Source organism: Theropithecus gelada, chromosome 6 (genome assembly GCF_003255815.1).
Source record: "Theropithecus gelada isolate Dixy chromosome 6, Tgel_1.0, whole genome shotgun sequence".
Taxonomy (NCBI): Eukaryota; Metazoa; Chordata; class Mammalia; order Primates; family Cercopithecidae; genus Theropithecus; species Theropithecus gelada.
In genome coordinates, this window is record NC_037673.1 from 157,140,105 (window position 1) to 157,154,010 (window position 13,906).

At 42.2% G+C, this 13,906-nt stretch overlaps 1 protein-coding gene and 1 pseudogene across 2 annotated transcripts in view; both read right to left on the reverse strand.

Annotated features, from left to right (window-relative positions):
* ATP10B (ATPase phospholipid transporting 10B (putative)) overlaps positions 1 to 13,906 on the reverse strand; it is a 274,240-nt gene that overhangs the window by 16,371 nt on the left and 243,963 nt on the right. The window contains exons 23-24 of the mRNA XM_025389215.1: positions 13,810 to 13,890; positions 12,333 to 12,437 (exon numbers count right to left, since the gene is read on the reverse strand). Coding sequence (XP_025245000.1) covers positions 12,333 to 12,437; positions 13,810 to 13,890 — 186 coding nt within the window. The remainder of the gene's footprint in view (positions 1 to 12,332; positions 12,438 to 13,809; positions 13,891 to 13,906) is intronic.
* Positions 247 to 614, reverse strand: LOC112626845 (annotated as a pseudogene). The gene has a single exon (XR_003119967.1). The product of XR_003119967.1 is annotated as a 60S ribosomal protein L36 pseudogene (transcript).

Consider the following 13,906-nt stretch of genomic DNA (forward strand, 5'->3'; position numbering starts at 1 on the left):
TTTTGATTTGCATTTCTCTAATGACCAGTGATGATGAGCTTTTTTCATGTGTCTGTTGGCTGCATAAATGTCGTCTTTTGAGAAGTGTCTGTTCATATCCTTTGCCCACTTTTTGATGGGATTGTTTTTTCTTGTAAATTTAAGTTTCTTGTAGATTGTGGATATTAGCCCTTTGTCAGATGGATAGATTGCAAAAATTTTCTCCCATTCTGTAGGTTGCCTGTTCATTTTTTTTTTTTTTTCCCCCTGTCAAGCTGTTCTTTATTTCAGGGAGAAGCCAGGGGAGGGGCTCAGTCTTTCTTGGCAGCAGCTTTCCTCATAGCGGCCAATACGTTGCTCAGCTCCTCCCGCTTCCTCTTGGCGCGGATGTGCGTTCCCACCCTTTTCTTGATAAACTTGAAGGCCCGTTTGTCCTTGGAGACCTTCAGTAACTCCATGGTGCGCCGCTCGTACGGGGCAAAGCCACACACCTCCCGAATCATGTCCCGCACGAACTTGGTGTTTCGTCAGACGCCCGCGGCGGCGGCTGTGCCTGGGCTTGCTCACGTTCTTGGTCACCTTGTGGCCCTTGTTGAGGCCCACGGCCATAGGGTAGCGTAGAGCCATGGCTGCGGACAGCGTCGGGGAGAAGGGGCGGAGGTGAGTACAGGCTCGGTTCCCAAGGCCCAGAGACCCACGTCCCGGCTTCTTCAGCCTCGCTGGCCACAACCAACCATCCTCCTTGCGTGTTCATTTGGCTAATAGTTTCTTTTGCTCTGCAGAAGCTCTTTAGTTTAATTAGATCCCATTTGTCAATTTTCACTCTTGTTGCCATTGCTTCTGGTGTTTTAGTCATCTTTGCCCATGCCTATGTCCTGAATGGTATTGCCTATGTTTTCTTCTAGGGTTTTTATGGTTTTAGGTCTTACATTTAAGTCATTAATCCATCTTGAGTGAATTTTTGTATAAGGTGTAAGGAAGGGGTCCAGTTTGTTTTCTGCCTATGGCTAGCCAGTTTTCCCAACACTATTTATTAAATAGGGAATCCTTTCCCCGTTGCTTGTTTTTGTCAGGTTTGTCAAAGATCAGATGGTTGTAGATGTGTGGTGTGATTTCCGAAGCCTCTATTCTGTTCCATTGGTTTATATATCTGTTTTGGTACCAGTACCATGCTGTTTTGGTTACTATAGCCTTGTAACATAGTTTGAAGTCAGGTAGTGTGATGCCTCCAGCTTTGTGTTTTTTGCTTAGCATTGTCTTGGCTATATGGGTTGTTTTTTTGGTTCCATATGAAATTTAAAGTAGATTTTTCCAGTTCTGTGGAGAAAGTCAGTGGTAGCTTGATGGGGATAGCATTGAATCTATAAATTAATTTGGGCAGTATGGCCATTTTCACGATATTGATTCTTCCTATCCATGAGCATGGAATGTTTTTCCATTTGTTTGTGTCCTCTTATTTCCTTGACCAGTGGTTTGTAGTTCTCCTTGAAGGTGTCCTTCACTTCTCTTATTAGCTGTATTGCTAGGTATTTTATTGTCTTTGTAGCAATTGTGAATGGGAGAGTTCACGCATGATTTGGCTGTTTGTCTATTATTGGTGTATAGGAATGCTTGTGATTTTTGCACACTGATTTTTTATCCCAAGACTTTGCTGAAGTTGCTTATCAGCTTAAGAATTGGGACTGAGACGACGGGGTTTTCTAAATATACAATCATGTTATCTGCAAACAGACAATTTGACTTCCTCTTTTCCTATTTGAATACCCTTTATTTCTTTCTCTTGCCTGATTGCCCTGGCCAGAACTTCCAATACTACATTGAATAGGAGTGGTGAGAGAGGGTGACATCCTTGTTTCGTGCCAGTTTTCAACGGGAATGTTTCCAGCTTTTGCCCATTCAGTATGATATTGGCTGTGGGTTTGTCATAAATAGCTCTTATTATTTTGAGATAAATTCTATCAGTACCTAGTTTATTGAGAGTTTTTAGCATAAAGAGGTGTTGAATTTTATTGGAGGCCTTTTCTGCATCTATTGAGGTAATTGTGTGGTGTTTGTCATTTGTTCTGTTTATGTGATGGATTACATTTATTGATTTGTGTATGTTGAACCAGCCTTGCATCCCAGAGATGAAGCTGACTTGATTGTGGTGGATAAGCTTTTTGATGTGGTGCTGGATTCGGTTTGCCAGTATTTTATTCAGGATTTTTGCATCAATGTTTAGCCAGGGATATTGGCCTGAAATTTCCTTTTTTTGTTGTGTCTTTGCTAGGTTTTGGTATCAGGATGATGCTGTCCTCATAAAATGAGTTAGGGAGGAGTCCTTTTTTTATTGTTTGGAATAGTTTCAGAATAAATGATATCAGCTCCTCTTTGTACCTCTGGTAGAATTCGGCTGTGAATCCGTCTGGTCCTGGGCTTTCTTTGGTTTGGTTTCTATTAATTACTGCCTCAATTTCAGAACTTGTTATTGGTCTATTGAGGGATTTGACTTCTTCCTGGTTTAGTCTTGGGAGAGTGTATGTGTCCAGGAATTTATCTATTTCTTCTTGATTTTCTGGTTTATTTGTGTAGAGGTGTTTATAGTATTCTCTGATGGTAGTTTGTATTTCTGTGGGATCAGTGGTGATATCCCCTTTATCATTTTTTATTGTATCTATTTGATTTTTCTTTCATTTCTTATTAGTCTGGCTAGTGGTCTATTTTGTTAATCTTTTCAAAAAAACAGTTCTTGGATTCATTGATTTTTTGAAGGTTTTTTTGTGTTTCTATCTCCAGTTCTGCTCTGATCTTAGTTATTTCTTGTCTTCTGCTGGCTTTTGAATTTGTTTGCCTTGCCTCTCTCATGTTTTTAATTGTGATGTTAGGGTGTCGATTTTAGATCTTTCCCACTTTCTCCTGTGGGCATTTAGTGCTATAAATGTCCCTCTAAACACTGCTTTAGTTGTGTCCCAGAGATTCTGGTACATTGTGTCTTTGTTCCCATTGGTTTCAAAGAACTTCTTTATTTCTACCTTAATTTCGTTATTTACCCAGTGGTCATTCAGGAGCAGGTTGTTCAGTTTCCATGTAGTTGTTCAGTTCAAGTGAGTTTCTTAATGCTGAGTTCTAATTTGATTGCATTGTGGTCTGAGAGACTGTTAGGATTTCCATTCTTTTGCATTTGCTGAGGAGTGTTTTACTTTCAATTATGTGGTCAATTTTAGAATAAGTGTGATGTGGTACTGAGAGGAATGTATATTCTGTTGATTTGGGGTGGAGAGTTCTGTAGATGTCTATTAGGACTGCTTCGTCCAGAGTTGAGTTCAAGTCCTGAGTATCCTTGTTAATTTTCTGTCTTGTTGATCTGTCTAATATTGACAGTGGGGTGTTAAAGTCTCCCATTATTATTGTGTGGGAGTCCAAGTCTCTTTGTAGGTCTCTAAGAACTTGATATATAAATCTGAGTGCTCCTGTATTGGGTGCATATATATTTAGGATAATTAATCCTTCTTGTTGCATTGATTCCTTTACCATTATGTAATGCCCTTCTTTTTTTTGGTCTTTGTTGGTTTAAAGTCTGTTTTATCAGAGACTAGGATTGCAATCCTGCTTTTTTTTTTTGCTTTCCATATGCTTGGTAAGTATTCCTCCATCCCTTTATTTTGAGCCTATGTGTGTCTTTGCATGTGAGATGGGTGTCCTGAATACGGCACACCAATGGGTCTTGACTCTTGATGCAATTTGCCAGTCTGTGTCTCTTAATTGGGGCATTTAACACATTTACGTGTAAGGTTAATATTGTTATATGTGAATTTGATCCTGTCATGATGTTAGCTAGTTATTTTGCCCATTAGTTGATGCAGTTTCTTCATAGTGTCAATAGTCTTTACAATTTGGTATGTTTTTGCAGTGGCTGCTACTGGTTTTTTCTTTACATATTTAGTGCTTCCTTCAGGAGCTCTTGTAAGGCAGGCCTGGTGGTGACAAAATCTCTCATCATTTGCTTGTCTGTAAAGGATTTTATTTTTCCTTTGCTTATGAAGCTTAGTTTGGCTGGATATGAAATTCTGGGTTGAAAAAGCTTTTCTTTAAGAATATTGAATATTAGCCCCCACTCTCTTCTGGCTTGTAGGGTTTTTGTAAAGAGATCCGCTGTTAGTCCAATGGACTTCTCTTTGTGGGTAACCGGACCTTTCTCTCTGATTGCCCTTAATATTTTTTCCTTCATTTCAACCTTGGTGAGTCTGACCATTATGTGTCTTGGCTTGTCTTGCTAGGTTGGAGAAGATCTCCTGGAAAACATCCTGAAGAGTGTTTTCCAACTTGGTTCCATTCTCCCCATCACTTTCAGGTATACCAATCAAATGTAGGTTTGGTCTTTTCACATAGTCCCATATTTCTTGGAGGTTTTGTTCATTCCTTTCCATTCTTTTTTTCTCTAATCTTGTCTTCATTCTTTATTTCATTAAGTTTATCTTCAATCTCTGATATCCTTTCTTCTGCTTGATTGATTCAGCTATTGATAGTCGTGTATGCTTCACGAAGTTCTCATGCTGTGTTTTTCAGCTCCATTAGGTCATTTATGTTCTTCTCTAAACTGGTTGTTCTAGTTAGCCATTCCTCCAACCCTTTTTCAAGATTGTTAGCTTCCTTGCATTGCATTAGAACATGCTCCTTTAGCTTGGAGGTGTTTGTTATTACCCACCTTCTGAAGCCTACTTCTGTCAATTCATCAAACTCATTCTCCATCCAGTTTTGTTCCCTTGCTGGTGAGGAGTTGTGATCCTTTGGAGGAGAAGAGGAATTTGGGTTTTTGGAATTTTCAGGCTTTTTGTGCTGTTTTTTTCTCATCTTCATGGATTTATCTACCTTTGGGTCTTTGATGTTAGTGACCTTCAGATGGGGTTTCTGTGCGGACTCTTTTTGGTTGATGTTGATGCTGTTCCTTTCTGTTAGTTTTCTTTCTAATATCAGGCCTGTCTGCTGGAGTTTGCTGGAGGTCCACTCCAGACCCTGTTTGCCTGGGTATCACCAGCAGAGCTGCAGAACAGCAAAGATTGCTGCCTGCTCCTTCCTCTGGAAGCTTCATCCCAGAGGGGCACCCACCAGATGCCAGCCAGAGCTCTCCTGTATGAGGTGTCTCCCAATCAGGAAGCACAGGGGTCAGGGACCCACTTGAGGAGGCAGTCTGTCCCTTAGCACAGACCTCGAGTGCTGTGCTGGGAGATCTGCTGCTCTCTTCAGAGCTGGCAGGCAGGAACGTTTAAGTCTGCTGAAGCTGTGCCTACAGCTACCCCTACCCCCAGGTGCTCTGTCCCAGGGAGATGGGAGTTTTATCTATAAGCCTGACTGGGGCTGCTGACTTTCTTTCAGAGATGCCCCACCTGAATCTAGAGAGGCAGTCTGGCTACAGAGGCTTTGAGGTGCTGCAGTGGGCTCTGCCCAGTTCGAACTTCCTGGTGGCTTTGTTTACACTGTGAGGGGAAAACCACCTACTGAAGCCTCAGTAATGGTGGACTCCCCTCTCCCAACCAAGCTGGAGTGTACCAGGTTGACTTCAGACTGCAGTGCTCTCAGCAAGAATTTCAAGCCAGTGAATCTTAGCTTACTGGGCTCCATGGGGGTGGGATCTGCTGAATTAGACCACTCGGCTCCCTGGCTTCAGCCCCCTTTTCAGGGAAGTGAATGGTTCTATCTTGCTGGTGTTCCAGGCACCACTGGGATATGAAAAAAAACCCAAAAACCTCCTACAGCTAGCTCGGTGTCTGCCCAAATGGCCACCCAGTTTTGTGATTGAAACCCAGGGCCCTGGTGGTATAGGCACCTAAGGGACTCTCCTGGTCTGTGGGTTGAGAAGACTGTGGGAAAACTGTAGTATCTGGGCTGCAGTGGACTGTTCCTCATGGACCCTCATGGCTTCCCTTGGCTAGGGCAGGGAGTTCCCCAACCCCTTGTGCTTTCTGGGTGAGGCAATGTCCCACCCTACTTTGGCTCACTCTCCGTGGGCTGCACTCACTGTCTAAACACTCCCAATGAGATGAGCTGGGTACCTCAGTTGGAAATGCGGAAATCACCCACCTGTGTTGATCTCGCTGGGAGCTGCAGGCTGGAGCTGTTCCTATTCGGCCATCTTGCCAGCCACCCCTTCTCTCATTTTTTCATCTTTCCTACATCTGCAGAATTGACAGTTGTCTAGATTTTTTTCTCCTTCCCTTTTAGTGATTAATCTTAAGATACTTAAAAAAACCAAACTTTTATGGAAAAATGTATAGTTAAATGTATATTTTTAGGGCTGGGCACGGTGGCTCACACCTGTAATCCCAGCACTTTGGAAGGCCGAGGCGGGCAGATCACGAGGTCATGAGATCGAGACCATCCTGGTTAACATGGAGAAACCCTGTCTCTACTAAAAATACAAAAAATTAGCCAGGTGTGGTGGTGGGTGCCTGTAGTCTCAGCTACTCAGGAGGCTGAGGCAGGAGAATGGCATGAACCTGGGAGGAGGAGTTTGCAGTGAGCCGAGATCGTGTCACTGCACTCCAGCACTCTAGCCTGGGTGACAGAGCAAGACTCCATCTCAAAAAAAAAAAAAAAAAAAAAAAGTGTATTTTTATTCTTCTATCCACTATGAAGGCTTTAGCATAAATTACCTACCTATTGAATAGCCCTTCCTTATGCTGTGTCTTACAGTTTTAGCTTTTGTTTATGCTCTTGCAGAAGTGTGTTCCTTTTTTTGTGAGGGCCTGTGGGTAGTAAACCTTATAGAGTTTATTTGAAAATAGGATTTATTTTGTTTTACTTTTTTTTTTTTTTTTGAGACGGAGTCTCGCGCTGTGTCACCCAGGCTGGAGTGCAGTGGCGCCATCTCGGCTCACTGCAAGCTCCGCCTCCCAGGTTCAGGCCATTCTCCTGCCTCAGCCTCCGAGTAGCTGGGACTACAGGCGCCCGCCACCACGCCCGGCTAGTTTTTTTGTATTTTTAGTAGAGACGGGGTTTCACCATGTTAGCCAGGATGGTCTCGATCTCCTGACCTCGTGATCCGCCCGCCTCGGCCTCCCAAAGTGCTGGGATTACAGGCTTGAGCCACCGCGCCCAGCCTGTTTTACTCTTAATAGTGTAGCTTTTCTAGTTTTTTTTTTCTCCTTCAGGTTTTTTGAAGATAATTACTCCATTGTCTCCTGGCTTTTCTTGTTTGGTCATCAGCGTAGCTGTTCCTTTTCAAGTAATTTGTTTATAGTCTCTGGCAGACTTAAGGGTTGCCTCTGTATCTTTTATATTATACAACTTAATTATGATATATTCAGGCAATACATCCAGATTTTTGATAAATTTTCAGCCTCAATGACAATTTCTTCAAATATTGTTTCTCCATCATTCTTTTTTCCTCCTGAGATTTCTATTTAGAGAGGTTGAAGCCATTTGTTCTAGCCACCATCTCCTCTTATTTTTCATATTTGTGTATCATTCTGGATAAGCTCCCAAAACAACATTTCAATTTGGCAGTTTATTTTTTGCCAGTGTCTGATCTCGAGCAGATCCTACAAATCGTAGTTTTAATTTCAATGCAATATTTTATTTTCAAGAATTCTAAATGTTTCATTAGCTTGGTGGTTTCTAGTATCAAACAGCTTCTGATAAAACTATACCTTGGGAGGCAGAGGTGGGTGGATCACGAGGTCAGGAGATTGAGAACATCTTGGCTAACACACTGAAACCCTGTCTCTGCTAAAATTACAAAAAATTAGCCAGGCATGGTGGCACACGCCTGTAGTCCCAGCTACTCGGGAGGCTGAGGCAAAAGAATCTCTTGAACCCAGGAGGCAGAGGTGCAATGAGCCAAGATGGAGCCACTGCACTCTGGCCTGGACGACAGAGCAAGACTTCATCTCCAAAAAAAAAAAAAAAAAAAAAAAAAACCAAAACCAACCAAACAAAAACTATACCTCCAAACAGCTTACCATTGTTATCTTTTCTTTAAATTTCTTTCTTGAGTAGGAGAATTTTAGACCCAGCAGTAGATGGGGTTCCAGTCTGCCCTACCCCACAGGAGCCAGAGTCCCCATTGCCATGATCTGTGTCCTGTCCCAGTTCCCAGAAAGTCTGCAGTTTGAGCCTTCCCAGTGCCTTCTTTTCCTCTTCCCTTCCTCATTGTATTGCAGCCCTTCTGGTGTTTCTGGCCCATGAAGAAATTTATCCTGTACTTAATTCGGCTATGCCTTTTTTTGTCTTATCACTTTGTTCTGTCATTGGCACACACTGGAGCAGAGGATTTTAAAAATATTTTAAGTTCTGGGATACATGTACAGAACATGCAAGTTTGTTACATAGGTATGCATGTGCCATGGTGGTTTGCTGCATCTATCAACCTGTCATCTAGGTTTTAAGCTCCGCATGCATTAGGTATTTGTCCTAACGCTCTCCCTCCACTTGTTTCCCACCTCCTGACAGTCCCTAGTGTGTGTTGTTCCCCTCGCTGTGTCCATGTGTTCTCACTGTTGAACTCCCATTTGTCAGTGAGAACATGTTGTGTTTGGTTTTCTGTTCCTGTGTTAGTTTGCTGAGGATAATGGCTTCCAGCTCCATTCATGTCCCTGCAAAAGACATTATCTCATTCTTTTTTTATGGCTGCATAGTATTCTATTGGTGTGCGTGTACCACATTTTCTTTATCCAATCTATCATTGGTGGGCATTTGAGTTGGTTCCATGTCTTTGCTATTGTAAATAGTGCTGCAATAAATGTTCGTATACATGTGTCTTTATATAGAATGATTTATAATGCTTTGGGTATATCCCCAGTAATGGGACTGCTGGGTCAAATGGTATTTCTGGCTCTAGATCCTTGAGGGATCGCCACACTGTCTTCCACAATGGCTGAACTAATTTACATTCCCACCAACAGTGTAAAAGTATTCCTATTTCTCCACTGCCTCACCGTCTGTTTCTTGACTTTTTAATAATTGCCATTCTGACTGGCGTGAGATGTTATCTCATTATGGTTTTGATTTGCATTTCTCTAATGATCATTGATGTTGAGCTTTTTTTCATGTTTGTTGGCCACATAAATGTCATCTTTTCAGAAGTATGTGTTCATATCCTTTACCCACTTTTTGATGGGGTTGTTTTTTCTTGTAAATTTAAGTTCCTTGTAGATTCTAGATATTAGCCCTTTGTCAGATGGTTAGATTGCAAAAATTTTCTCCCATTCTGTAGATTGCGTTTTCACTCTGATGATTGTTTCTTTGGCTGCGCAGAAGCTCTTTAGTTTAGTACATTTTCATTTTTGTTGCAGTTGCTTTTGGTGTTTTAGTCATGAAGTCTTTGCCCGTGCCTATGTCCTGAATGGTATTTCCTGGGTTTTCTTCTAGGGCTTTTATGGTTTTGGGTTTTATGTTTAAGTCTTTAATCCATCTTGAGTCAATTTTTGTATAAGGTGTAAGGAAGGGGTCCAGTTTTTTTCTGCACATGGCTAGCCAGTTTTCCCAGCACCATTTATTAAATAGGGAATCTTTTCCCCATTGCTAGTTTTTGTCTGGTTTGTTGAAGATTAGATGGTTGTAGATGTGTGGTGTTATTTGAGGTCTCTGCTCTGTTCCATTGGTGTATATGTCTGTTGTGGTTACTGTAGTCTTGTAGTGTAGTATGAAGTCAGGTAGTGTGGTGCCTCCAGCTTTGTTCTTTTTGCTTAGGATTGTCTTGGGTATACGAGCTCCTTTTTGTTCTCATATGAGGTTTAAAGTAGATTTTTCTAATTCTGTGAAGAATGTTGATGGTAGTTTGGGAATAGCATTGAATCTATAAATATCTTTGGCAGTATGGTCATTTTCACCATATTGATTCTTCCTATCCGTGAGCATGGAATGTTTTTCCATTTGTGTCCTCTCTTATTTCCTTGACCAGTGGTTTGTACTTCTCCTTGAAGACATCCTTCACTTCCCTTGTTAGCTGTATTCCTAGGTATTTTATTTTCTTTGTAGCAATTGTGAATGGAAATTCATTCATGATTTGTTGCTCTGCTTGTCTATTGGTGTATAGGAATGCTTATGAGTTTTGCACATTCACTTTATATCCTGAGTTTTTGGGCTGGGCTGAGACAATGTTTTTTTTTGTTTTGTCTTTTTTGACATGGAGTCTTGCTCCATAGCCCAGGCTGGAGTGCAGTGGTGCGATCTTAGCTTACTGCAACCTCCGCCTCCCAGATCCCAGTTTAAGCAATTCTCCTGCTTCAGCCTCCTGAACTCCCGAGCAGCTGGGATTATGGGCACATGCCATCATGCCCAGCTAATTTTTGTATTTTTAGTAGAGATGGGGTTTCACCATGTTGGCCATGCTGGTCTTGAGCTCTTGACCTCGTGATCTGCGCGCCTCGGCCTCCCAAAGTGCTGGGATTACAGGTGTGAGCCGCCGCGCCTGCCCTGACAATGGGGTTTTCTAAATATACAATCATGTCATCTGTAAAGAGACAATTTTAATTTCTCTCTTCCTATTTGAAGATAAATAGGAATTCCTGTTTTAGGAATATGCATTGGGAGTTATACCTGATGTAAATGACGAGTTGATGGGTGCAGCACACCAACAAGGCACAAGTATACATATGTAACAAACCTGCACGTTATGCACATGTACCCTACAACTTACAGTATAATAATAATAAATAAATTAAAAAAAAAAATTCCTATTTTATTTCTTTCTCATGCTTGATTGCCCTGGCCAGAACTTCCAATACTATGTTGAATAGGAGAGGGGGTTTTCAAAATGAGAACTCCGTGATCCAAAACTACCTTTGAGTGGCTCTTAACCACTGCCCAGCTGGTTATGGCCTGCTTTAGCTTGTGACAGTGGTGGTGGGAGGTTGGGGTGGAGAGTTCCATTGCAGAATGTAGGAACATGTTGAGCCTACTTGGGGCTGTTTTCCAAATTTTTAATGCTTGTGCTTCCAGAAAGCCATTTGAGCAAGGACAAATCTTTCAGCAAAGTGTTCCCTGTGTACCATTCAATCTTACCTACTTACACTATTAGCATGGATGTTAGAGGCTCACATTAAACTGCCAGAGTTCAAAACTTGCTTCTATCTTGCAGTGCTTGGGGGCAAGTTAAACCTTATTGCATCTACCATATTTCTAAATCTGTGAAATGGGAATATAAAAACACCTAACACAAAGGATTCTAGAGGTTAAATAATACATGCTAATCATGTAGAGAGACATCTGGCATAGAATTGTAAGCTATTAGTTTTGTTTTTTTTTTTTTTTTGAGACGGAGTCTCGCTCTGTCGCCCAGGCTGGAGTGCAGTGGCCGGATCTCAGCTCACTGCAAGCTCCGCCTCCCGGGTTCACGCCGTTCTCCTGCCTCAGCCTCCCGAGTAGCTGGGACTACAGGCGCCTGCCACCTCGCCCGGCTAGTTTTTTGTATTTCTTAATAGAGACGGGGTTTCACCCTGTTAGCCAGGATGGTCTCGATCTCCTGAACTCGTGATCCGCCCGTCTCGGCCTCCCAAAGTGCTGGGATTACAGGCTTGAGCCACCGCGCCCGGCCAAGCTATTAGTTTTTATAGTTATTACTGACTAGAAGAATATAATCAGAAAGGTGACACTGCCTTCTTAGATGTCAAAAATGTGATATTTGGATATGCTTGAGCTATGGTTACCTGGAGGCACATTTCTAAACATTCACCCTAAAATTAAATGTGGAGAATTCCTCCCTAACACAGCCTCAGGTATGTATGGTCAGTGGTCAGTGTTTTCCTTGTCTCTTAAACACCGCTAAACTTTTTTTTTTTTTTTTTTTTTTTTTTTTTTTTTGAGATGGAGTCTCACTCTGTCACCCAGGCTGGAGTGCAGTAGCATGATCTTGGCTCACTGCAACCTCCACCTCCCATGTTCAAGCAATTCTCCTGCCTCAGCCTCCCGAGTAGCTGTAACCACAGGCGCCTGTTACCATACTTAGCTAATTTTTTATTTTTAGTAGAGACGGGGTTTCACCATGTTGGCCAGGCTGGCCTCAAACTCCTGACCTCAGGTGATCTGCCCACCTTGGCTGCCCAAAGTGCTGGGATTACAGGCATGAGCCACCATGCCTGGCCATACCCGGCCATACCCCTGAACTTTTTATCAATTGATATTATCTATGTTTGCAACTAATTGTCTCATTGTTTTATATATGTTAGTTTTAACATCCTGACTAGATGAAAAGCAAGTTGAGGCTAGAATTTTATCTTTTTCACCCCTTTCATCTCTGTACAGATAGGACATAGGTAGCAGCTTAGTGTGCATTTATTGAGTGGATCAATAACACAGAATGAAACAATTCAGAAATTTGAGTATAGTCAATGGACAGGAGCGCAATTTTCAAGCCAAAGGGGCTCTGGGACACTTACCCATGTCTTCATTTCCATTGCCTGGTGCAAGAGGATTGTGGTGAGGGAGATGGTGTTGATTGGTGTCCCAAAGGTAAAGACGTCTATATCAGAGCCCTTATAGGTCTGCAGAGGAGGAACAGACAGGCATTGTCAGGTATGTCTGTGGACTTAAAACTTTGGCTTTGACACAGTGTTTGTAAGGCATCAATGAAGGCAGTTGTCAATGGAGAAGGAGGAGGTACCCAGCAGCCATCCGTGTGGTACTGATCTGAGGAACAGATCAAGATGAGAAAGGAATTGATAGGACTAATTTAGAAATGGTGTTTGCAGGAGTAAGCCAAGATGGGGATTGTAAAACCATTGTGGAATGAATGAAGAAAGAATTCATTGAGAGCCCATCAGACACTATACTAACAGCTGAGGATACTTCTGTGTTTGCCTACAATGTGTTTACTCTATTAGGCAGAGTGGATGTGGTACAATTTAAGGAAGTAAGTGCTATAATAGAGGCAAGTACAAGGTACCCTGGGAACACAGAAGAGAGGATATACTAGCTGAGACCAGAATAAGAGGAGTTAATCACTTGGAAAGAGAGGGTAAATGCAGTTCCAGCAAAGGTCAGAACTGAGGGTGAACACAGAGGGTTTGTAGAACTCCAAAGAGGTCTATATTGCAGGTCTGTCAAGCATATTCAAGGGCAAAAGATATAGCAGGAAAGCCAAGCAGAGGCCTGGCCAGGGAGGGTATTGTAAGCCAGGAAATTCAAGCAAAGCACAAGATCCCTGCCTCCCCTAGCCCCATCATCTCGCTAATTATGAAAGAATAGGAGCCCAGAGATTGGATAAGCAATAGTGTTTACCTCGTGGCGATTGCTTCTCATCCTGTTCCCTGGGTCCAGGAAGAAGACATATATTGTTTGCTACCTAAATTCTCACCATTTAAACTGAGGAATCAAACTGAGATTGGGCTGGTATCCCTTGCTTATCTGCATTCTTGCTACTTTTTTCAGATAATGTGGTATCTCCTTGTCAGAACTTGCAGCCCCTGAAGGCTAGCTTCCTTGACTTTCAAAGCACAAGCCTGTATAAAAATCAAGGGTAGTAAATTCAAATACCTTCAGTGTTCAAGTAGGAAACAGCTAATGAGTGAAGATAGCCAGGTGTAAGACAAAGGGGAGTGGTAGAGACTAAGGCAAACTGGAGAACATGCTCACAAGGTGAGCCCAACTGCAAAGTCAAGTCCAGATTTTTGCTATAAGGGAAAAAATGACCCAGTATAAATATAGCTTTCAGTTTTTCAAGAGCCAGCAGTAATCAAAATGTTTAGGTAGTGTTCTGACTTTTCAAACACCTTGGGTTGGATGTAGTCTGCAGACAACCTGTTTGAGCCTCTGCTCTAAAGTGTCCAGAAGGACACTACTAGTCTGGAACTTTATATAAAAAGGACGAGTTCTTCTCTGCAATTTATGTGGTTAGAATGGGACTATATGACTTACCAGGTAAGGGATAAAGAAACAGATGAGGCTCTGGTAGAATGCATCCGCCATAGAAATCCAGAAAGTCGATAGGTTATAGCACTGCCAGGAGAGAACA